This window comes from Bombus flavifrons, chromosome 9, assembly GCF_040668555.2.
Source record: "Bombus flavifrons isolate JBK064 chromosome 9, iyBomFlav1_principal, whole genome shotgun sequence".
NCBI lineage: Eukaryota > Metazoa > Arthropoda > Insecta > Hymenoptera > Apidae > Bombus > Bombus flavifrons.
This window is the reverse complement of record NC_138450.1, coordinates 12347672-12373136: the sequence shown is the minus strand read 5'-3', so window position 1 is coordinate 12373136 and position 25465 is coordinate 12347672. Positions and strand designations below refer to the sequence as shown.

Genomic DNA, 25465 nt, shown 5'->3' with positions numbered 1-25465 from the left:
GTCGAGCCACACGGCGGAGAAATTACGAGGCAAGCCGGGAATTTAAAGTTAATTGGAGCGTCTTTGGGATCCCCGTGCGCGCGCTGCCCGTCCGGTCGTCACGATTAATTAAGCTTGAAATTAAATTCGTCAAAAAGTAATTCCGCCTCGTGGCGATACGTGGAATTAGTATCCCCCTCCTTTCCGTTTCTACTTTGTACTTTTTCCTTTAAACGATTCGGCGATTGGCACAATTTATCGTTGGATTGATCGTACTGGTGAAAGTTATACAATAGCGAGTTGTAATTAGCACGATACGTTTTTATAACTTGAAAGAGATGTACTGATATTTTTAATATAAGAAACCCAGCGGTGGGCTGACTCAAGTCACTATGCTCCTAGCCATAAGTATGATACGTATGTAGCAATATTTAATCGAAAATTTTTGTCCTATTTTATTATTATTATTTTTTTTCCTCCTTTTTGATGGAAGAAGGTACTTGAAGGAAATTGAAAGTCTTAAGGACATCGAAATAGCTTTAGATATCGCTCGATGACAACGGGGAGCTCTCTTGAGCGCTAATGTTGACAGAAAAATATTTGCCGGTACACAGGATATCGTAGAAATAGCGATTCTCTTCGAGTAAATAGAAATCCGGGCACAATGGGCTATAAGATGGTTGCAGTTGAAACAAAAAATCCTCCACGATATCTCGATCAGGACGAAGTAACGTTAATCCGTTCCATTATATGCGTACGATAGGAGAAATTATCCTGTTTCAGTGTACTAATGCGCATCTGCCTTTTAATTCCTATTCCAGAAATTGTTCAATTTCATTACAACGATTATATGAAAAATAAATACTTAATTCCGCAATTGATATATCCTCAAATACGTTCACGCGTGCATAAAACAGCGCAAAATACTACAACGACAATAATAACAAATAATAACAAATTTTTAATCAGCATCTAGGTATATTACGTATAAATAAGTTTCATTGTTCTTTAAGAAGTGGATGGAGTTATTGAAGTTGAACGATAAGAACGAGCATCTTTGGCTCCAACACCATCACCACCATGTTGCTCGGTATCGGGTGCAATTAACGAGACACGGTGTATTACCCGGCCCCGTAAAACCTTTATTGGAACATAATTTCGGCGTGCACACAAAGGCGACAGTTATTGGAGGGCGATACGCACGAGCGTTTCGACAGAGGATCTCGAGGATCTCCGTGATCCTCTCTTCTTTCCGGCCTGTTCTATTGCCAGGCAAACATCGCCGGTCGTCGCCTCGTCGCTAATAAACCCGACTTTCAGAGACGTGATTTACACACTGACGCGCTCACCACGAATAACGCGCCTTTATGGCGCGGCCCTAGTCGAGTTTCGGCAAACCATGGCAGCCTACGTGGATCTGACGACGAATTGATAACTCCCACGTACTCTTTGTTGCCTCATCTTTAGGAATTGTCGGGAAACATCGAATTTTATTTAAATAAATGTAAGGAAAATAGTTAATTACGATTAGTTAATTAAATTACGAAAAATAGTTTTTCGTAATCAGATTTGAAGATTATATCTGCTTCGGTTCATTTGATTCATTTTGTATTGCTACATCGAGAGATCAATGGTTTATACGTGTTGTTCTAAATCTAAGAACAACTACCGTTTTTGCCTACTGCTGGAGTTTATCGAACGAAGTGGAGGCGACGAACACGTCGTCCATTTCGTGGGAAGGTGGAAGGATTCCATCGCGGACCTCACGCACAATCGAATAAACAGTCCATTTATGGGCTGTAATTATCGGCCAGGGACATGTTTGCACGTTCGAAGAAAATTTGATGCAAATAGTGTACGGTAGAACGTAAGGTGTCGTGTAATTACGCGTCTTCCGCACGCGGCTACCTTCGATAAACGCTGGCCACTCGTTTGACCCTCTCGTTTTGTAGTGCGTCGCCACGTGACCGGAAACAGCACGACGCGAGGAACACGAAGATCGTCCGACCACGTGTAACGACCGTTGTCCACGAATAATTAACGAACGCGTTAAAGACAAATAGGATGCGTCCAAAAATCTACCAAAAGTAATTTTGTAAAAGTAAAAGTTTTTGCTTTTGGAAATTATGAATTTTGGATACCGGAATTCGACGAAATCCAATGAAATAATCATCGCGGTCAATGGAATCGTTCTATAATATCCTAAAGACAATTTTTATATAATCGATCTTATTTTTATCGTGCACAAAGATACCACCATAGATCGTGAGAAAGCACATTCCTATCTCTACTAGTATTAGGTTGTCCGAAAAGTTTCTTTCGTTTTATGAGGAAATAATAGACACGCAACTTTTTTTATCTTTTGTTTTGTATTATTGTACGATCCATTTTGTTCTGTTGAGATAAACACCGTGACATTTCACAGACTTGGTTTCACGTTCATATAAAGATGCATTATTGTGAAAAACACGTTTGCGAAAGAAAGACACTTTCCGAAAAACCTAATGCAATATATACACATGTAACATAATAATTGACTTCTCTATCGAAGCTAAAAGACAACGAAGGAAAACCTAGTCACTCAAGAAAGACTATTTACCAACTATCCTAACATACAATAAGTGCGTATTTCCATGCAATTAACGAACGAATAAAAATTCCAAACCAAATCCTCGAAATCTCGTAGCCTACATTTGCAACAAATTTTTCAGGGAACATGCCGAGAAAACGTCGAAGACAGTCCGAAATTTCCCATGTATTATTCAATGTAATATCCGAGAATCGCGATAATTAGCCAGAACACTTGGACGTGAGCGGGCAAGCGATCGAGCAAGGATGTTTAAATTAAAAAAGAGAGGGGAAAGAGAGAAAGAAAGGAAATAAAACAGGGAGCGGGCGAAAAGTGGAGAGGCACTCTGCTGGTGTCGCTTTAAATCGACACACAGATACCCTGTATCTCCTCTGTTCTCTTTCCTACATATATCTAACGAACAACTAGGTATATTTGCCAGGCATAAACGGAATGGCGCGGGGTACCATGGGGTTGCGGCCAGATATCTATGCTACGCGACTACCCTGTAATAATAGGCACTCGCTCAAATATTTCCCGGTTAAATATTTGATCTCGTTTTTATACCATTTATTAAAAGCCACAAGTGAAACGCGCGCACACGCGCCTTAACCGAAATCCGCCTCGCGCCGATACCGTTCCGTTCCGACGGCCATCGTCGTTTTATCGCGCGCCGAAACACGGCTTCCCGGCCAAAGGTGGACGATTATTGGAATTTAGATTGGACAAGAAAGTAAGCTCGCCGGAGGGTGGTGGTTGGTCGGTATACTTGGTAGTCGACAGGGGAAGTTCGAGGGGGTTGTTGGAGGAAAGTGGCTGGTGAGAATTGGATGTTCGGAAATAAGCATCGTGTTCCAGCTTTTACGAATACTCAACAATCGCTTTAATTTCTTTCTGACGATTGTTACACTTTGTTTATTAGAATTTCGATGTTCGTGTTAAAATTGGAAATTTTCTGCAGCTTTCCAATTTGCAGTTTTAGCAGTAAACGGTAATTTATCTGCGTTACGACTGTTACGAGAAACGAATCTCAAAAAGGACAATGTCTGTACTTGCAGAAAGAAAAACTGCAGGATATGAAAGAACCGATATCACATTAAGAACGAAAGAATTTCTTCTAATGGAGAAACAGAGCGTTGTAGGTAATATGTTAATATATTTCTCATCTCGTTATCAATCTATCGGATACCAGCGTTTGTAATATTAAGAAATTAGTAATTTCGTTTCGCCTACGGGATTCCATTTATTGACTCGCAATCGATTTTATAATCTATATAACCCCCACTTCAGTGTAATACACAGTCTCATTTTTTTTTCTTATTCCCAAGATTGCATTACTCTCCCATTACCCGATGTTGACTCAATTTCGTTTCTACGTCTCCCCTGTCAATATTATTCCTCGGCTACCGGCCCAATAAAATTTCGCCTAACTTCTGCAAATCTACCTTTATGCGGTGCTCTTCAAATACATTAAGTGGCGCGCCGATCGGCCGCTTGCTGCCCTTAAAGAACCCCAATAAACATTGTCGTATAGAACCTGTACGATTCGAATTACAAAATTGCCGATTACAAAAAGGAAAGGAAAAATTAATCGCAACTACTGCTTTACTGCGTTTCTATTGCCAAAAGATTGGCAAGGTCATCCGAAACGATCGAATCGATAAACGATCATTGATATTACGAATCTTTCGATTCGCATCGAGATAGAAAAGGGATAGGAGAAGGAAAATAAAAGAACTGAAACTATAGTCTTTCGAGAAAGTAAGTATCGTTCCAATAACATCGTTTGTTTCGTCAACCATTCTAAAACGTATAAAAGACGTAATTAACTGCCAAACAGGTTTTCGATAGAGAAGGGTATTAAAGAAAAATGAAAAAAGAGATAAAACTCGTCTTCTTGAGAAAGCGCTATTCTAGTAGCATCAGCTATCTCGTTTCCTTATTCCAAAAATTTAAAAAGTTTGCCAATGAACTTTCAGAAAGCTTGGCGATTAAAACAGAAAAGGGATACACAAAATAAAAAAGGAAAGAAAACCTTCCTCTTTGAAAAATGTACTCTCCTAGTACCATCACCTATGTCGAAAACCCTATCAATTTACCCTATCAACCGATTCCCACCCCTGAACTAAAGCTCTGCCAAAGTTCCCTCCACGAGGGAACGAAACGAAAAAAGGGAAAAGTGGATAAAAAACGGACGAAAACCAAAGCGCTTTTGAAAGCACGCGAATTCGACTGTCCACTACACGATACACGTATATTCATAGCTACAAGAGGATGCACGAACCGAACGAAACCTCTGACCAACCCCCTCGCCGCGTCCCGCCATCGGTTTGCGCTTTTTTCAAAGCGGCACCGCGAGCGATTCCTCGATAAGTGACCTCGCCGTATTACCTAGATTACCATCGACGTTGAACCACCCCCGCGAGCATCAGAATGGTCAGAGTCGGTCAATATATTCGAGGAGCGAGCGGAGGGTGGCTCGCCAAGGGGCTGTACACGAGAACGATCGCGGAGAAAGCGAGACAGGGCGAACAGGAAACGGCGTAGGAGGCAAAAGGTGGAGGAAAATCGACGAAGAGGCGGCGGCGGAGGAGGAGGAGGAGGCGGCGATGGAATACGGTGGAAAGAGAGAAAGAGATGGTCGTACGATCGAGGGGGAGTGGCGCAAACATTTGCCTGCCGCCCGGTAAATTAAAAGCACACAGAGAGGAGAGAATAGAAACGGGAGGAGAGTGAATAAGTGAATGAACGAACGAGCGAGGGATCGTAGGTGGCCATCGTTTCCTCCACCGTGTTTCCTCCATCCCCTTGCCACCCCCTTTTGCATCGCTCTCGAGTAACCGAATCTCGGCCGCGATCCGCTTTGCTTCTGTGTACCCACGATCCGCAACAAACTCGAAATGCGCCGGAAAAATTGTTCGATTAGGCTCCGTTCGCTTAACAGCCGGCTGAAAGCGGCCTTTAAGCAAGCATCGCACGGTTACAGGGTGGTTTCGCGAACGACGATGTGGAGGGAGGGATATTCGTTCGATTATATCGATTCGTGGAATGTTTTCATATTTTTAAAAAGGATAGGAGGCATGTTGAGGATTGTAGTGCGGATTTGATGAAGCGTTTGTGGGAGGATTGAGATTTAAGATATTTTGAAGGTTTCAGAGTTCGGAAGGGATGGAGAAATTTGTTCGTTTGTTTTATAGTTCAGACGCAAGGTATAATTTTATCTGCAGTTCGAACAATTTTGGATACTTGAAAATTTGAAAACTCTGGAATTTATGGTCGGATATTCTATTCGATCGTAATATTGCGCGTAGAGCAAAGTTTCTTGCAAAACTTGCATCTGTCCAGAAAGGAACATTGGAAAATTCTGGGATTTATAATCGGGTGGAGCGTGTAAAGGGAGATGTAATTAATTTTGTTGCACAGCAAGGTTTCTTGCAGAATTTCTGCTTATCTTTAGTTCGTGGTTCCTAATTAATTTGGTCGTTGATAAAGTGTAACGTCGAATGATATCGACTGTAAAGCCGTACTACATGAAGAAGTTTTGAAGGCGGTATTGATTTTTAAGTTGCCAATTTTGTTCGTCTTTGGTGCGTTAAAATTACATAACGCGCCGGACGGGAAAAATTACAGCGAAGGGAGCCAGGAACCGAGCTTTTTAATTTATTAGCCCCTTGCACGTAAACGCGGTTACATTTTCGGTGGCTTGTCCAAATTAATCTACAACATTGGCCTGTCTTTCGTTGAACAAAGAGCGTAGAACATCAACTCCCAGTTAACTCGGTAACTGCTGTGCTTCTACATACACTTATGAAATATTTTTGAATAAACTGCCGGATACACGTAACCGGAAAATTTGTAATTGCAAATTCTACACGAGTTTCTTGCAACCGAATTCGAGAACTTCGAATTTAAGTTGGAAATAAAATTGAACCTCTCGCGTGACCCATGATCGCCAAGTTAAATCAATTCCCACAAGTTCCTAACATTTCCAACTGGTCAGGAGATCGACTCATTTTAGAAAGTTTTAACATTTCTTTGCTGATAAAACTGAAATAAATTTTTGATTCGACCTGAGAACAGAATGTACAATAGAATCAATTCTTCGATAGATGCGATTAGTCCTTTGATTTGATTTAACGTCCTTCTAAGATCTTTACATTATTATTATCTTATTAATTTATTATTAGCTCTTAATAAATATTCTTCTTAGACTAGATCTATCGCAGATATTTTTGTTCAAGTCCGCGCACAAATTTTTTACTTTCTACGTTCTAGTCACATTTGCCGTTGTTTAATAAAGCGAATAATGTTCCCCTGGATATGCAATCGGATAATGTTGTACCGCTGCGTCATTTTCTAAATTCATGTGACAGAAAGAGACGAACACAGAGTAAAGGCGCAGCTTAAAGTTCTCCACGAAAACCTTCATCCTTCACCTTCAATACTCGTAGGCGAAAGAAAATGTCAGATGTACCCTTCAGGATAGGTCTTCGTGGTTGCGTACCTCCTTTAAAGCCTTTCCTGAAACACCATATAATCGGCCGAAAACTCGCGTTCCACCGATGGTAAAGCCGAGGCTCGCGTGAAAATCAAGTTCTCGGTTCTTATCGCGTGTCATTGCCTTTCCTCTCTATTCCGCTTTGTCTCTCAATCGGCCTCTTTTATGATTCGTTTGGCTCCGTTCGCGACGTCGCATCTCTCTCCTCTGCTCCCTTCGTCCCCAACTCTCCAGTCCAGCCATCAAACGTTCGCTTGGATATGCATGTCGTTTGCGGCGAAGGGATGGAACGGGATGGTAGTGCGAGCCTCTCTGTGTTGACAGGTAAATATTTGTCGCGGCATACACCACCACTGTCAACCACCGTCGACCACCGTCAACCGCCACTACCACCATCTCCGCGTTCGCATCCTCCGTGCCTGCACCTCTTCTCGTTCACGTTCTTTTCTCTTCCGTTTTCTCATTCTCGCGTCAAAACGGCCTATCAATCTGTCCGTCCTTGAACAGGTAGCCTAGACGAACGGTTCGTAGGAGCTGCCGGATTCTTCGATGATTTCGAAGATGGAAGAAGTTGTGGTTTGAGAAGTTGAGGAACGAGGATTCGTTCAAATTACGTTACTCTTCCGGATCAGACGTCTACGTTCGGATAGGGTTCTTCGAGATTTTATAGATTTGACAAAATCCAAGTATCTGCCGAGAATTACGCTATTAAGAATCTTTTTTCCCGAAGCCAGTCGAGAAACGAAATTTATCAAAAGAAACGTGGAGAAAGAGGAGGTTTCGCCGATTAAAAACGACGTTGAACGAATAGAGAGAAGCTTAAAAAGTTTGCTTTGCCAGAGCGTAATACAAAGCTCGTGTAGGAAAATGAAGAACAGGACGTGTGAGACACGCGTTAACGTACGTACAAGTTACACGTACATATATAGGAGACATTAATATGCATTTAACGATCGCAAAAGGTATCTTTAACCGGAAATTCTGAACTATTCTTAGCCAATCATAAACACTGTCGAATATTCAGTGTTTAAGCTAACAATCAGCGAACTGTTGACAAATATTTTCCTTAAACTATTGCTCCTAGAATATAAACCAACAAAGCTGGCGCGTTGCACCGCTGTTGACGAGCCATTCGACAACACGTCCACATCAAACAACGTTGTTCCTTAGTCATCTTTGTACTGGCAGCCCTAATCCGTTAGGAAACTTCGCTGCGTTCATTCAAGGGAACATTATCAGTTAATAGCAATTTAAACGAATTTCTTTTCTTATTTATTTAGCCTTTCTGCGAATATAGAACGATAAATCGATACTTTCGGTAATGTGCCAAGTGCGATATTAATAAATTTACCGATATTCATCTTCAAAATACTTCGATATGAATGCAAGAACAAATAAAGACTAGATAGAGAAGAAGAAGTGCTATTTGTTCATAAGTGAACATCGTATTACGAAAAGAAACATAGATCATCTAATGCAACTTAAACGAATAGAATAAAAAAATAATAAAATTGATTAAATTATGAAAAACTATGGACTCTTTTTAAGCCAAAAGTAACTAATTCCCTCTTGTTCTTGATAGATCGCGCAGTTCACTCAATTTTTTAACCCATTTTTTAACCCATTTTTTAATACACCAATTTGGTTGAATTTTGTACGTTTCGTCCATAACGCTAGAAAGTTGTCGCTTATTTCAACACGATAATATTTCAACATGCATATACATACATTGGACAGTTTACAACAACCTTGTTAAAAAATATGTATAATATATCTTTTATACATACTGAATTTATAAAAATGGATGGCTAAAATAATCCATAAAATAAACTGAAAGCAATCTATGCACATATATTTATATTAAATATATGTATTAAATAATTAAGCGACTTATGATGCATTTAGTATTTTACACCTTTACCGTAGTACAATAAAAATATTAAAAATTTCCCAAATATTTTGACCTTTTATTTATTCGTAAAATTTAATACTTCGATAAATTCCAAACATCAGCAGTCAGGAATAACCCCCGGGTTGCAATCAACATGTCTACCATCGATGTCATAAAACATTCACCAAAAAAGTCCACAGTAGGCGCAATACTGTACGTAGGAAGGTCACGGGTAAAGAACACGATAAGACACATTTCTCGTCTTTTACAGAAGAGCAATTTTAAAATTCAGCGTATCCTCGGCCACTTCTACGTCAACAAATACTTTTTATTTGATTTTGGGATTAAACGAAATGGGATATGCTTTTGGGATATGCTTTTGTCGCCTCCTTGAGATAACGCAAACACAAGCGTCTTTCTTCGTCTGTCATACATTAACTTTGGCAAATCGAAGTTAGGATATCGGACAAACTAATATTTCTTAATAAATAGGCTAATATTTTGTTGTATGGAACGTCCAGCTGAATCCACTAATGCTACAGAAAATATATTAGATTGTCCGAAAAGTTTCTTTCGTTTCATAAGGTGATAATAGATGAACAACGATTTTTGTTTTATATTATTTTATCGAATTAGATATGATCCATTTCGTTCTACTTCTATTATCATGTTCGTGTATAATTCAATAAACTATTACAAAACAAAAAAACATCGTGCGTGTATCATTTCCTTATAAAACGAAAGAGACTTTTCGGACAACCTAATACGATACTATTTAAAAAGCTCAAAATCATGTTAACACGCAGAAGAATATAAGACATTAGAAAATAAAATTGCATCGATTCGAATAATCGAATAATTGAAATTCATTTGAGAGGTTGTTCGATAAAACCAATAGATAGAACGAGCTATCTTACACAGTACTTATCCACTGACTCTGTATATTTTTATATTACGTTCATTTTGCGCAATTTCGTGTTTTCAAATTTCCCATAAATACGAAAAAATCTCTCGTCTATTTGCCATTTATCTTCGAAACGCTCGCATCTCTGAGTTCATCGTTATATTCCCTTTTCCAGCTATTTCACGTTAAAGTACTATTTTTCAACCATCGAATGACAGAAAAGTCAGCTGATCGATAAAAATAGACTCGTCGTAACTGTGTCACGCGACCGTCATACAATTCGTACGTCATGACATTTCTATCGCGAAACAGCTCCAAGATCGAAGGGTTAATTAAAGAAGGCTCGTTGGAACCGCAAAGATCGGTCAACAGCCGTCATACTTGGACAAGGGGGTTGGGTACACGGGGTCCGGGACGAACGACAACCGTGAACCGTAGGCAAAAAGGAATCAGAGCGAGTGAAACGGAACGCAATCGAGTCTTTGTTGCGCTTTTACCTGGAAGCCGACTAGGCCCGCCACTGTCTGCCCGTGTTTGTCCCGCGCAAACTTTGTTTTTACAAATAGAACCACATGTTCCTCCGTTCACCCTCTACCCATTCTCTTTCGCCCCCTCCTTCACCCTTTCACCCAGCCCTCAGCTTTCCGTGTGTCTCTTTCTTTCTTTCTTTCTTCCCTCCCCCCTGCCTCCTCCTCCTCTTCCCTCTTTCCTCTGCTCGTTCCAGTCATTCTCTGTCTCTCGCGTTCGTTCTCTCTTGCATCCCCGTCTTCGCGCCGCCGCCCCTCTTGCGCACACACGCGACAGGTGGTAAAGTATAACAAAAAGGCAAGTTCATTCAAACGGTTTGCGTTGGATTCGCTTTGCACCTCGGAATTTCTTTGGAAAGCCGCACACCCCCGTCAAATATTAGCCCGCGACTGACTTTTGTGACTCATGGATTCGTGTTGATAGACCAACTCGAGCACGCTCTTTCCACTGATCTTTTCGAGGCTGTTTCAGTTGCCAGGGGATGATCGGTTGCAGCTGGATCAAACAGCGATTGTTTCGGCGGCGAAAGGGTTAGATTTGGGTAATTTAGCGGTTTCAGTGGCGCGGTGTTTCGTAGAGGTTCGCCTCTACGATCGAGCTCAGTGGTTTTCGTGTGTTGCGTGCGTGCGCGAGGTTTCGTCCAACGATATTTTTACGACTTTCCTTTATTCGTCGACTTTTTCATTCCACCGTAATATCTGATTTTTCAGATTTTTTCGAGTACCGTTTGCAACGATGTGATAAAGTAATTCGGAATAGTCGATTTAGAATATAACGCGATCGGTTGCATCTTAGATACGAAAAATACGTATTTTCAATTCTTTCAGCTTCTCAAAGCACGCGAATAACCGTCTTTAATAATCGACGCTGTATCGGCTCCGTTTAATAATCCATTTCTAATGGAATGAAACAAGCACAAGGCAATTGTGGATTGTTTCGTCTAATTCTTTGATCTTCTCCGCCAACTCTTTTGAACCTTTCTACCAAGAAAAATTTCGAGACGCAGAAGATCGAGCTCGTGTCTCCGGCCACACGACGAACATCGACTAGAAGACGGTAAATTAATATTTATGAGCGACGTACGCGCGTTTCTGCGTACAACTTGTTCAATGAGTGCCAATTGTCAACGGTGTTCACTTAAATTGCTCATCGAATATTCATGTCAAAGTTGCTGTTGGAATGCGACTCTGGATGACACCTAAATACGAAAAAAAAAAAAAATGCAGAGAAATATAAAAATCCTTGCACAGTGACGCTATTTATGAAATCAATACTCTAACACATATCGAACAGGAAATTTGTCAAATAAATCGAGAAAGAGAATTCATTTCGATGATTCGAACGCTCTTTTCACGACCCCGTAAAAATTCTATCCTATCCAACAATTATTTTTACCTTTAAAATACTCAGTTTTCTCGACTTGAAATAAGATCCAGTTTCACACTGGCCACTCAACGTTACCAAATTATTACTTTTGTTTCTATTTACTTTTGATCCTCGGTGAATTCGAACGAAATCTAACGTTACGTTTTATGTCGGTGCAACACTATCGAATTATTACTGTTACCTTTAAAATACTTAGCAATTTGAAGCGAAATCCAAAGAACATAAAAGTTCCACCGCAAACATGTAATTCTATTCTATACATTCGATTCTTTCTATCAAAGTGTTCGACGCTGACCACTTTCCACGGAGAAAATCGATTGAAATTGTGAAGGAACGACGCAATTCCAAGAACAGCAGCTTCTTCTTTCTCGTCTTTTTATTTTCTTTCATTCGAGACAGAGAGGTTAGTGAATTCGGCCGGGCCACGAGAGTTCCTGTACCATGTGTAGAGAAGGTAGAAGATGTATACTAATTGAAGGGCCGGTTAGAAGCAAGACAGTAGCGAGTCTCTCGATTAACACCTCTTGCGGACCACACACAGCCTCAGTTTAAAGAATTTCCAGTCCTATTTTTATTTATCGACACACACTCGAATCTGCATGTCGCGTAATAACGACGTGACTTTCAACAAGATCGTTGTTCTTTATTATTCTCACTACCAAGATTCTAACACTGACGAGACTATCCGGACGCCAGCAGCAGAAAATAATTACAAAATTATATAATTGGTGACAGCAAAATATTTTCATACAGATAGATACTTCTAATCTGTTGACGAAAAACAAAATTTGAAGAATTTCCAGTCCTATTTTTATTATCGACACACGCTCGAATCTGCATGTCGCGTAATAACGACGTGACTTTCAACAAGATCGTTGTTCTTTATTATTCTCACTACCAAGATTCTAACACTGACCGATTCTACTGATTCTACTGATTCTAACTGATTCTATCCGGACGCCAGCAGCAGAAAATAATTACAAAATTATATAATTGGCGACAGAAAAATATTTTCATACAGATAGGTACTTCTAATCTGTTGACGAAAAACAAAATTTTAAGATTGTATCAGGTTGTCCGAAAAGTATCTTTCTTTTACAGACCCGTCTTTTGAAACCTAATCTGTCGAACGTTGTGATCTTTATTTTGATAGAACAAAACGGATCGTACGTAATTCGATAAAATAATATAAAACGAAAAATATAGTGCATCCATTATTTCCTTATAAAACGAAAGAAACTTGTCGGACGACCTAATAGAAATTTGTGTCTAGTGGTACTACGAAGGATAGAATTACAGAATTCGAGGCTAATTTCAACGAAACTTGACCATAAGTCATCGAAGAATTAAAGTTGGCGAATGAGGGATAACAGGCGGACTTAAAGAACAAGAAGAATTTTGAAAATATGTTCGGTCAGACAGAGCCTACCGTGGTAAGAGTGCAGAAATGCTTAGCGAAAACATCAACAGCAAAAGGAGTATAGCAGGAGGGGGTGAAAGGAGGGAGGAGAAAAAAAGCGACTACTTTCGGAAGTTCATGAAAGTTCGTTTACACAACTCTTTCCCGTACTGTGATGCATTATGCTCTCGAGACGGACTGACCTGAAATCTTCGGCCTCTACTGCTCTTCACGAAGGAACAGCATCACGACTCGTCATTCCGCTGCGCTTTCTACGGATTTATCTGATATACTATGTGTCCTGGGCGTATAAAATAAACGTCCAACTATCAAATGAACTCTTTGATTTTTCTAACCAATAATACTGAGAATTTAGCTGAGAATTCTTTCATTTGATTTAAATATATAATATAAAATATAAAATATTAAAATATAAAATACCAAGGTTCCAGTTGCTTCGTTTCTAGCCACTTTGATTATCTTGTTTAGGTCGACGCTTGAAATGCCTGTTGATTCTTGTCAGTATTTATTGCAAGAATTCTTACAACAAAATTTCTACTTTGTAGACTTTAGTCTCAACTTTTGCAAATCTTATCCAATAACGAACATTAACATCGCTTATATGTTATTTTTAAAATTTGATAACTCTTTGTAGCGTAAGATGAATTCACAATAATCTTCATCCTTTTCAATTGAAATTAAAATTTCCATTTCGCCATGTAAATCTCTCGAGTATCCAGAAATATAAACCAACGGACTAATTTGATCCATTTTGAAAGGAAGTCTAAAGAAGAAAAGCTTCGGACACTGCTACTTGGAAATTACAGAATTACCAGAAATTCCAAACGGCCAGAATCATCGTCAAATTCACTGCACTTGACTAATTCGATAGTTTAGAATCTAAAGAACTTCAAATATATTGATAAGAAAACTTCAATTGTCATTTCCTTGCAAATGAAATTAAATTGCAATAAATTCCAATGTTACGTAAAACGAGTCTTCGATCAAAACAGATAAGAAGACTAAAGAAAAGTGCAATTTTCTGCGAATCTCGATCAGTCAAAATCATCATTCATCAAATTCATTATATTCAATTGTATGTTTAGGTATTCCAAAGCAGAAAAGACTTGAAACCCGGCATTCGGAAACCGAATCGTCACTGGATCCATCGAGCATGCACGATGCATATTATTCGACTGCTAGAAAAAGCTGGTTCTCATACCTGGTGTCATATTCTACCCGGTATGCTGTCCAAGCGACTACTCGTTCCGATGGAGTACTTGGTCCGCGCGCGACTCCTAAGGGTACTCGAGGCCGCGTCGAGAGAGACCTCTCTACATGGGTGGTCCATTCTCCTTACGCATGCATTATATAAGTTCAGTAAAGTTCACACTAAGGATACACGGAGCCCCTGTGTCCAGCAGCCATCCAACGGAATTCGATAATTATATCCTAAACCGTTCTCTCACGCGTCCCTTCCTAAGGTGAAGAACTTCTTAGGAAGTCTACGAACGCTAGCTGCACCTAGGCGACCTCTTCTTTTTCTAATCTTCTTTGATATTTAAAATTTGGACACGAGAAAGAGAGAGAGAGAGAGAGAGAAGTAACATTGATAACATTTCTACGTGTGATGTAATACAATATTCAATAATTGATATTCGTTCCGTGATTCGGCATTTTTGTAAAGGTTATAAATTTCAGTTTGCTGGTATTCGAGCATAGGAGTTGATAGTGAAGTTGGAATTGAAATTAAGCAAATATTTTGAGCTTTGCGTTTTATGTGTAAGGGGCTGAGAGCCCTAAACATCTAAACACACTAACAACAACGTATAACAACACTAGCTTCAAGCCTAATTCAACGTTAACCTAAAACACCTATAACAGCATTTAGGATTTCTATTCTGCAAATTATTTTTATACAAATTATTCTTTAAAACCATAGAGAAGTATGTCGGATCCAAAGGAATGAAAGAAGTGCGATCCTGCAGCAATAACCAATGATCAATACTCTCAAAGAATTGCGTCGTCAAGAATGATGCATAATTCAATTTTCGAATATGCAAATAGCAAAGTGTAAGGGACATAAGGAATTTATCTGAAGGGCGGACAAAAGGGCAACGAGGTCGATTCATCATACAGTGTCCTACGGTGTTTCCGAACTCGTGATATAACTTACGAGATGTGGAATGTCGAGAGGTAGAGAAACGTGGCCTGTATTCTGTAGATAAGAACGGACCCTATATCTCGGTTACGTCGTCGTCTCCACCCTTCCGCATCATCAGATTCCTTCAGGTCCCAATTACGTTTCATATGGTTGCGTGGTCACGAGAGGATTATCGTCCCTTCTCAAGTAGCAAGAGTATGTACCAAGAAAGATGGAATATATGTACTCTCGTACAGATCTTGAACCATTTCTGATGGAAATTTATAGTATTGATAACTTTCTGGATAAATTCGAGTATCTGAACTAAACAGCAGATATGGTTTTGGGTATTATAATTTATAGGCATTTGAAACACAGCGATTCCTGATAGTATTTAAATACGTATCATAGAGAATTTTTTATATATTATGTATATGTGAAACATTTTGGAATGCTATTATGGATATTATAGTTGTAAGTGTCTGAAATAACTTTCTTGTTTAAAAAGACTTTTCTATGAAGAAGTATAATTAGATGATTTGATGGAATTTGAATAAAAATTTATAAATATTAAATCACCGATCGATAAGAATTATTTATAGCACTTGTTGTTAATATAACCGTTTTCGTTGCATCTTTCTTTCGTATCATTAATTATTGTAACAATAAGTTTTATATATAATATAAATATTTTATCGTTTCGAGACGTACGACGTACTGGATGTGATCTCTCGCGGCAAGATTAGGTACCTGTCTAGCAATCGACTTTCCTGTCGATAATAAATCCTTAAATTAAATTATCTTTTTATACATTTCATAAAAAAAACATAACAATCGTTCTACTTTCAATTGATATTAATTGAAAGGGAAGTTTTAATTTTTCGTATGTTTGAAATTTATTTCGATACGTTAAAATGGCGAAATTATACAATTTCAGAAACAACGAATCCTATTTCATCATTTATGTAACGATAACAACTTATAAAACAAATATTATAACAAAATAATAAAGAATATATTGAAAGAACGTCTTACTTACATTTTACAGCATCCGGCTTCGAAGTTATTCTTGATTATCATAATTTTTCACAGAGAATTTGCACTATGCATTTTTCACAAAATTACCGTTCGTACTTTCGAGAATCGAAATAGATAAATCGTTACGTACATTCGATATATCGCATTCTCGCATGTGAACAAAAAATACTTTCGATATAATCGTTTATAGATGTAAAAGTGCACAGGTATATTAAAAAAAAATAGTGAGAAGGATATTATGTCATTTGCTGCGAAAACTACTTTTGCATTATGTTGTGCAACGACAGCATGGATGGTAGGTTATGTACATTATCAACAAGAAGCTGAGAGGTAATTCAAAGTATTCTTATATTGTTAGGTTATGCGTAAGCAACGTATTCTAGGTAAAAAATTACCATCGTGTAACATGGACTCATCGTTAAACATTAACAGCAAATATACTATACAATACAAAATACAAATACTTTTATTTCCTTTTTACATGTGTTGTGACGATAGATAGAGCAGAAAATATGTTTCTTCAAATGTCTTTTTTAAGTCAATATTTCAAACCATAGTTCAAATAAAAAGTTACCGAACTATTTAAAGTTAATAACGTCGATCATTCTGTTCAATCTTTATGTTATAAAGAGTTTCGACTAATTATTTATTTTCTGAATTAAAAGTACAACTTAAATATATTTAATCCATATACCATAAATGTAAATAATTTGATTAGAGCATTCGATCCATGTTACACGATGAAGTTGTATTTCGCGGCACGTTAGCTTTTGGAATAATATTTTATAATGTATATTTTCATAACTTTTACAGAAAACAGCTTCGACTAGGTGTAGAACGTGATATTGAACGTCAAGAACGCAACAAATCAAGGAAAACGCAACAAGAAACGCAATTGGTGGAGCCATTATTAGAAGCGGCAAAACAGGGTCCAATTCTTCAAGCTACATAACGTGTAAATATTGTATAATATATTGTACATGTTGTATTTATTTCATAATAATTGTAACGAAAACTGTCTAATTTTCATATTTTTTGTATTAATTACATTCCTACATCTTTGTAAATATTTGCTTTTTTACTTTCGTTTCGGATATTAAATTTGAATGAAGGTTAGGTAACACGGATCCAATGAACATAATGACTACAGAAGATCCAACGGACCAATCAGGTATATATATTTAACATACTCTTAAATAAAGTAACAATAAATTTCTTAAATATTCACATATTTTTCATTTATAGATCTAATTTGTGTAGAAGAAAGCCTTATGAGTTTAGAGAAACTAGATAGAGCATCGCCTGACCTATGGCCTGAGCAAAGTAAGTATATTCTATGCAATTTTATAGCTTACTCTGGACAAGAATTACGATATATCATATATATATTAACAATTAATGAAGTTCCAGGTGTAAATGAATTCGTAGCACAAAATTCACCTCAAACAGAACCGTCATCTTGGGCCGCTGGTCTCACACCTGATGATATAAATCAATTACATCGTAAGTTTACATCCAGAAACACAATTTCATACAAAATATCTTTTATTATGCTGAAAATATGATGATTTTTATTTCAGAACTCGGAAATTTATCAATGGGTGGTTTAATATCTGAAGTGAAAAAGTTACACGATATGGCGTATCAATTGGGATTGGAAGAGGCGAAGGAAATGACCCGTGGAAAATACTTAAACATTTTCAAGCATAAATAACAGAATTTTGACCAAAGAAATTATATGTAAGAAAGTGGTAATATATGTTTTATTAAAATATACAATATTAAATAAGCTACTAACCTCTTAATGTACAATCAACAATTTTCTAGAATCCATGTTGTGTATTTCTGTATATTCACGAAGACTGAGGGGAAGTTGTTGATCTTGCTGCAGTCGGAACCATACGATAAAATGCCTAACTAAAAATGATATAAATATAACTGTAGTTTTATAAATGTATTTCATTGTAAATAATCAAATGTAAAATTTCATGAAATGTTAAATATATAAAATTTTACCAAGAAATATGTATCGCCGTATTTAAATAAAAGGGGACTTCCATTGTATCCTGAACATGGCTCTTCATCCCCTATCGCGCACAATTCGACTGTTGATCCTTGGTTGTAATAATTCATGCATTCTTCAGTTGATACAATCCTCATTTTCAGCAATTGTTGCTTACAAGTGTTCACTTCGATAAAATTTCAATATTTGTAACTTCCTTACAAATACACTGTGTTTAATTGAATTGTACGTAATCTTTTTACCTTTCTGGCTTGCTAGCTTACCCCATCCAACAAGAATAGAATCCATTCCTACATTTACATATCCATCTCTTGGTAAAAGACACACAGGCTGCGCCGTTACTAATTATTTAGTATTGAAACAAAGGTAAAAATCTTACTCACATTCATCGGTATATCTTTCATACAAAGAATCGAAGAATCTTTTAATAATTACCAGTATATTGTATTGATTCTTTTAAACGTAACATCGCTATATTATTCGCAAAAGTATCAGATCGATAGTTGGGATGTTTTATCACGTACGATATATTAATTTTCTGTGTATTGCAATCAGGATCAGTATCAGTATTAAACTCACCAACAAGCACAGAATCCCTATTAAAATATCGAAAAATCTATTCGAAGTTTTACCTTAAAAGATGAGAGTACTCACAATTGATAAATACTAGACTTTGCAAGTGCACAACTGGCAGTAGTTAATATCATGCGCTGATTCAAAATTACACCGTTACAAGGATACTTTATTTGCCCTGTGTTACCTATGACAAAATTGTGAAACATCAATTACCTATTATTAATTAATAAATCTACTATTTGTATAAATAAATATCTCATTTTTGGCTTACTTTTAAATCCAATTCTTGCAACAAAAGGGTACATTCCTATAGAGTTAACATCACCATGAACGAAGCTCCTGCCACATTCTGGAATTAGATTCGATCTCGTAAAAGATGTACCATCCTTTTGGGTAAAAAATGAGTTCACCATATTGCTATTCACGTCGCAGCACACTTTTGGTTTTATGTTCTCGTAACCACAAATCGCTTGTCGAAATCTACGTTAATTTTTAAAATAAAAGCTTAAATCATTTCTCTTATTGATTCCTTTATATTCCAATTTCCTATAAAGCAGCATTACACCGATTTACCTATGAATCGGCAGTAGATTGTCATTCATTAAATTCAAAATAGCGGGACAATGCTCGACAAATGTACACTTTTTATCGTTCGGACAATTAATCAAATTAATCGAATACGTTTCGCTGAAAATGTGTTGTGCCTGATCGGTGATACTTAATGTACAAGTAGAATAAAGAAGAACGATAAAAACTGACGAAAGGAACATCTTTTCTTTGATCAACCGGCGCCGTTTGAAACATATTTCAGACTGTCCTGTTTGGCAGATCCTATTTCGTAACATGCAATGCGACACAGATTTTATTACGTTCAAAGTATTATTCGTTCTTCCGGCGGAAGTCTCATTGTCATGCAAAAAACGGTGCACAAATGCTTGTGCATAAAGTTTCTAAAGCGATGTTGTTAAACATACACACGCACACGCCTGCACACACCACCATTTTTAATATTATATAACTCGGAAAATACGATTTCTATTAGAAAATATTCTGTCTGAAAACCTTATTCGAAAGTATATTTTATTACTCGGATAACATCTACAAATATGTTTATATCCTGGATGAGTATTGCTTAATTGGAATGAATTTAATATGTTCGCTATCAGCACGTACAAGTGCGACGCTTAAAATTAATTTACATTTAATTACAAGTTGCCAGATAAATGAAATTCGTATAACCGACGTGCCTGATTAAAACAAAAATAAATTTCAGAGTTATTATTTGTAAGAAAAATATTATTAAATATCGTAGAAAATACGATCGGTGATGGACATTTTGTACTCCAATCCGCTATGATAGCGAACGTATTAAAGAAAAATTTTGTATGATCCTGCATAGTACTTTCCAAACAGTAACGTATTGTGCGAGCTAGGATTAACGATTGAATTAGACTTATACAAAGAATGGCTAATATCTACAATGTAAATGACGATTTTCATTAGACTCAATGGCAATTTCGACAATATCTGTGCTTCGTAAAAAATCCACTGCTACGATATTGGCAGAGTATTGCCAAACGGTGCTATACCAATTAGTTACATTTAAATTAACTTTGTGCGCCATATCTCGTAGACTCGTCAATCCATTGAAAAGAATATACGTAAGATCCGCGGTCATCTCTGCCATAGCCGATCGAGGTCTTGTTGCGCTATCCCTACAACCAAATTGTTACCAAATTAATTTTCTGTCAATATCGTTTGTAATATGTAAAATAGATCTATTGCATTTTAGTTTTATTTTCTAAATAATTTACCTATCACTGGTCTCAATTTTATCCAAATATCGGAACAATTGCTCAATGCTTTGAACGTTTCCCCACTTGTGCAACACATAAGGCCACATGCTGGAGTGACTGTTCACGATTCTCATGTTTTCATAACCGATTATCAATCGTTTTCCAGAAGACCAGATCTCGTTCAACGTGGTACCCCATCCATAACTATTGGACAAATAATAATCCCGAAATTCATCTTCCAGATACGTGGCCAATGCGTGGTGATCTGATATGTTATTGAAACCTGTGAATTTACCAGAAACAGGCGATTTGAATGAAAAATAAAATTATTCTTCGTCACGATGGATCAATGGTTTAAAGTACTATCAATGGGAAATTCATGGACAGTTAAATGCAACTAGACTAAATAAGATTATCGTTTATAACAATAGATTAAGATTAAACGCATTACCAACAGGAAATTCACGGATATCTATTATCACGATTTCTTCGGTATTGTCGAGGAACTTTTTCACTTGGTCTATAACAGTTTTTAACGAGACTGATCGATAAAATGGTCCATGATTGGTCCACCAAATCTCGTTGGTCTCGCGATAAAGTCCCACTCTGATGTCTAAGTACCGTACACCGTGTATTAATTGCCCGAGGATATCTAAATCCTACGAATTTGTTACTTTATTCTGCTGACAATCACGTCGAAGATATTGCAAATTTCAATTCTCTATCTGCCATATTACATTTATACCTGAGTCACAGCAAAGTTTGAAACGATGCTTGCTCTGTCGTCGTTCTCATTGTACGACGCGGAATCGTGAGTTCCAGGCAGAAATATCTGTTTCATTTTTAAAGGGCCCAGAATATCTTTCCTTTCTTTCATCCATGTCGGCTGAGTTCCCAGACACTTTGTATCTTTTATTTCTTTATCTGTCCACCATCTTACACTGTACCCTGAAAAAAAAATACCGCCAGAATTAGAGCGAGACCTTTTTCCAAGTACAGAATAATTCGAGTTAATTTATAATTATAGAAAAATATGAGAAATCAATTACAGACGAATGATAGAAATTTCTGATTAAATGGCGATCCGTTTGCGAGATTAGATTGATTAAAAAATTCTATGGCCACTAACTTGTACACCTTTTCACGAAAGAAAGGTTCGAACTGGGTATGAATTCAGCTAGTACTCCGGTTTTCTCGACACCACTGAAACTATTCGGAACAACGGTGTAAATTTCACGTTGATCTCCCGAAGAGTTTTCCTCGAATAGCGAGATTTTGTCTCCGGGCTCGATATTAACGTTATTCCAGTAAATCTCTATCTCTCGAATCTTTGATCTCGAAATTATCGGCGAAACGAGTAAACCAATCCGGGATTGCCCTAAGTGATCGGAACAGTTAAGCTTTAAAGAACAGTTTCGAAGTTATGAAAGAAATATACTTACAATTTTCCCCGGATGAATTGCAAATTCTGGCAAACGATGTCTCGTTAATTATCACCGATAAGAGAACGAATAATATTCTTGTCGTATACTGCGCCATCACCTTTTTGTAATTGCAGAAAGTTGATACCACAGTGATAGCCGTAGTTCTTTGTTTCGTTTAAAAATAATTATTGAAAATTGATCGAACATGTATAAATCTTAGAAAATATTCTTGAGAAATTATTTCAAACTGTTTACTTACGACTGAATTGCAGATTTCTATGCATTTAAAAGATGCATAAAAGTGCAAAGATGCATAAAATGGACGTAATATATAGAAAACTACGTTAGTATTGAAAATAGAATATATTCGTTATAATATTTAGTAAGTGAAAAATATGCTTCAGAAATATGAATTTCCACACATATCCATAATCCATTGATGATAAAAAGTGACTGTTAGTAATCTGTCTGGTGCGATACGTACCTAGAAAAATTCGATTTTAAAACTGAATTAGTAGAACGAGCGTTGCACGTGACACAAACCGTGGTCGGCAGACACGAACTGATTTCTGACGAGTACGCGTCATTTAAATCTGATCAGATATTGTTGGGCCCTTTCGTTATACTACAATTATAATTGCGACTGATTAGAAATGTAAAACTAAACATGCGGTTTTATCTAATCTAAACGCAAAACATTCATTGACTCTTTACGTAAAATGCCAAAGTTTACGACAAAACGTTAGAATCTTACTGTGCCTTTCTACGTTTCTCTTCTAGTGTAATAAAGTCTATTTAATTTAGAGATCGTTTGAGCGAATTACCATTCGGTTAATTAGGTACGCGATAATTGGAAGTAGAATAAAGAAGAAATAGGCGGACGAGCTGGAAAGGACAGAAAAAGATGAAGGAGAACGCGTGGTACTGTGATCTTTAAACGATGCAATGTGATTTTGCAACGAATCCTTCGTTCTTTTTCAATGAATGTGTCGACTACGTCTACCGATATTTTCAATCGCATTGTCTGTATAAGAAAATTGATTAAATCTATATTGAAATAACAATGTAACTTTGTATCGTATGTTTCTTAGATATGTTATAATATTTTTGATATTTAAAGAAAAAAGAATGATAAGGAAAAGTCTCTCACCTACCAGTTTAAGACCCGCTGCTTGTACAAAGACGTCAATCTTACCTTTCGTAATAATATTTTGCTCGTAGTGTTGTTTCCTAAGAGGTAATTACGTCGAGCGTAACTGCATGAGAAACGACCTTCGCTTTTAGGTCACTAAAGCGTTGTTTTAGCCCGATTCAGACGCGAGAACAATTTTAGTTTCCATTTGCTTTAGAGAATTGTTCTAAAAGGTTCTTAATATCCTGATATTAGCGTTGGAAATGTGTGAATCATAGCGTTAAATATAATATTCTCTAGTATTGAAAACGAGAAGATACAGATATTATAATCTTTTTTTATTATTCGATCGATATTGATATTCTACAAGCTTTATTATCGAAGGAAGCCGATTAAAATGTTAAACTCGTTGTAATATTTCAATATGTATGGCTATGATGAGGATAGTACCTGTGATAACACAGATGGATTAAATAATTCGGTGATAATATTTATCTATCGTCGTTCATTTGAGTTTTCGTGTATGACCAGTTTGTATCAACCGTCGATAAATCTACGCAAGTCGATAATATCACAGATAGAATATTTACACTGACTAATTTTAACTGGATTCTTTATTAATCTTTGCGATGTAATTCAAGCTTTATAATTATTAAAAATAATTTAATACAATACTATATTAAATTTTTTAATAATTAAGTTGATTTTTTTTTAATGATATGCAATTGACTTCGTTGGAAACAATTCGAACTGCCTTCGAACGATTATCGTTGCAAACGCGGTTCGCGATCGAAGCTTGTGGTAGTGTTTTCGTCGATTCCAATTTCCAATATACCTTTTAAATTTACGTTAAATATTTCAATCGTTCCATAAATTTTGTTAGTGTTCTTTCCTTGATGCAATTGTGGTTGCATCTTACATTAAACTCTAAAAGTAACGTGATATATTTCTACGATTCTACGAGATATCAATGCTTGTCAAATCGCGGACGAAGTCTAGTCAACGATCAAGTAAAAACGAAAATTTCACGAAAAAATTTTATGGCAACGAATATATTAAAAATATTTTTCTATTCATACCAGTTATCGATAATTTCGAGGGCAAAAGTACGTTGCATTTATACGTAATTTGGGTGTAACACAAGTTTATGACGTCAAGTACAGACTTCAAATTATTTACGATCAAGGTTATTCATCAAATGGTAAGTGACTGTTTTGAAATTTCTGACATTTAAAGACAATAAAGTTGAGTAAATGGAAGAGTACTTATATAAAGTTATGAAATAGCGATAAGAATCTATTTGAATGAAATACATTAAGATATTTAATCGATTTTAATGGTTATCTTCCATGTTTGCTTGTCGAACATAGGCGGGAAATTTGAAGATCCTATTTGCCTGAATACCACTTGTAACTTTATTTCTCATTAAACTTAGCCGTTAACGTATGACATGTAATGACACGATATATCCAAAGTTAAACAAATAAAGAAAAACTAACGATAATTTTTACTTGAAATTATTCGTTTAACTATTAAATAATTACTTATTTGAAATTATATTTAAAATAAATTTGTACGTCTTGAAACTGACATTTACTCGAATTCTCTATTTGCTTTTCACTGTTAACTTTTCACTCTGTCTACTTAAATTTTGTACTTTTTAACATACAAAAAATTTCAGAAATAGGAAACATAGAGGTGGGATTGTGAATAACGCGTAAGTTCAATTTAAGGACTTTACTCATCCTCCTTTATTACAAAACTGAGAAAAAAGAAAACTTTGCGAGAGTAACAAACTTTTGGCTTATGTGACTAGTTATAATACTCAGCGGCAATACTAAAATTAGTGCAATATAAGTATGTACATTTGTGTGATTAGGTGTGGCGGGTCCGGCAAGGGGTATTAACAGGAGATATCGAAGAAATCGAACGAGTTTCACGTTGAAACTCGAAACGAAAGTACGCAAATAAGTTAGTAAAGGGCAGATTACCGATAAAATTAGAAATTTCACGATCTTGTATGTATGTGATGCATTTTAGGGAATATCATTCGATATATCATACGAAACGTTCGGATTTCTTATACATTTCTTTTTCATTTTAAAACAACTTTATATTAGATTCTCGTATCTTGACCACAAGAACAATAATAACCGTCTTTCGAATACATATAGCAACA

General features: G+C 36.7%; 3 protein-coding genes and 2 long non-coding RNA genes across 14 annotated transcripts in view; 2 read left to right on the top strand and 3 right to left on the bottom strand.

The window, feature by feature from the left end:
- LOC138183709 (uncharacterized) overlaps positions 1 to 16414 on the bottom strand; it is a 46556-nt gene extending 30142 nt beyond the window's left edge. Inside the window, exon 1 of the long non-coding RNA XR_011174129.1 lies at positions 16337 to 16414. This is a non-coding gene — a long non-coding RNA (uncharacterized LOC138183709). The remainder of the gene's footprint in view (positions 1 to 16336) is intronic.
- Positions 16415 to 16500: 86 nt separating this feature from the next.
- On the top strand, positions 16501 to 18358 carry lin-52 (DREAM core complex component lin-52). 5 transcript variants are annotated; one of them, XM_069121045.1, is made up of 7 exons: positions 16501 to 16630; positions 17149 to 17290; positions 17448 to 17506; positions 17581 to 17658; positions 17746 to 17838; positions 17916 to 18086; positions 18163 to 18358. In XM_069121045.1, exons 3-6 carry the CDS (start codon positions 17467 to 17469, stop codon positions 18047 to 18049), a joined length of 345 nt encoding a protein of 114 aa, XP_068977146.1. In that variant the 5' UTR covers positions 16501 to 16630; positions 17149 to 17290; positions 17448 to 17466; the 3' UTR covers positions 18050 to 18086; positions 18163 to 18358. The 5 variants fall into 5 exon arrangements, with proteins under 5 accessions (XP_068977146.1, XP_068977145.1, XP_068977143.1 ...); XM_069121044.1 differs by having other exon boundaries at positions 17740 to 17838; XM_069121042.1 differs by having other exon boundaries at positions 17581 to 17838; positions 17916 to 18075.
- On the bottom strand, positions 18082 to 19852 carry LOC138183696 (chymotrypsin-like protease CTRL-1). Its single transcript, XM_069121026.1, has 7 exons — positions 19508 to 19852; positions 19206 to 19414; positions 19013 to 19118; positions 18794 to 18954; positions 18601 to 18699; positions 18352 to 18524; positions 18082 to 18252 (listed from the first exon to the last, which is right to left on the bottom strand). Exons 1-7 carry the CDS (start codon positions 19777 to 19779, stop codon positions 18148 to 18150), a joined length of 1125 nt encoding a protein of 374 aa, XP_068977127.1. The 5' UTR covers positions 19780 to 19852; the 3' UTR covers positions 18082 to 18147.
- Positions 19853 to 19993: 141 nt separating this feature from the next.
- Positions 19994 to 23377, bottom strand: LOC138183693 (PI-PLC X domain-containing protein 1). 6 transcript variants are annotated; one of them, XM_069121021.1, is made up of 8 exons: positions 22718 to 23223; positions 22414 to 22638; positions 22173 to 22318; positions 21860 to 22108; positions 21476 to 21678; positions 21182 to 21389; positions 20749 to 21013; positions 19994 to 20649 (listed from the first exon to the last, which is right to left on the bottom strand). In XM_069121021.1, exons 3-8 carry the CDS (start codon positions 22267 to 22269, stop codon positions 20403 to 20405), a joined length of 1269 nt encoding a protein of 422 aa, XP_068977122.1. In that variant the 5' UTR covers positions 22270 to 22318; positions 22414 to 22638; positions 22718 to 23223; the 3' UTR covers positions 19994 to 20402. The 6 variants fall into 6 exon arrangements, with proteins under 6 accessions (XP_068977122.1, XP_068977124.1, XP_068977121.1 ...); XM_069121023.1 differs by having other exon boundaries at positions 22173 to 22272; XM_069121020.1 differs by lacking the exon at positions 22414 to 22638 and having other exon boundaries at positions 22173 to 22272; positions 22639 to 22838; positions 22909 to 23222.
- A 684-nt stretch (positions 23378 to 24061) lies between these two features.
- The window catches only part of LOC138183708 (uncharacterized), a 49077-nt gene continuing 47673 nt past the window's right edge, over positions 24062 to 25465 (top strand). The window contains exon 1 of the long non-coding RNA XR_011174128.1: positions 24062 to 24487. This is a non-coding gene — a long non-coding RNA (uncharacterized LOC138183708). The remainder of the gene's footprint in view (positions 24488 to 25465) is intronic.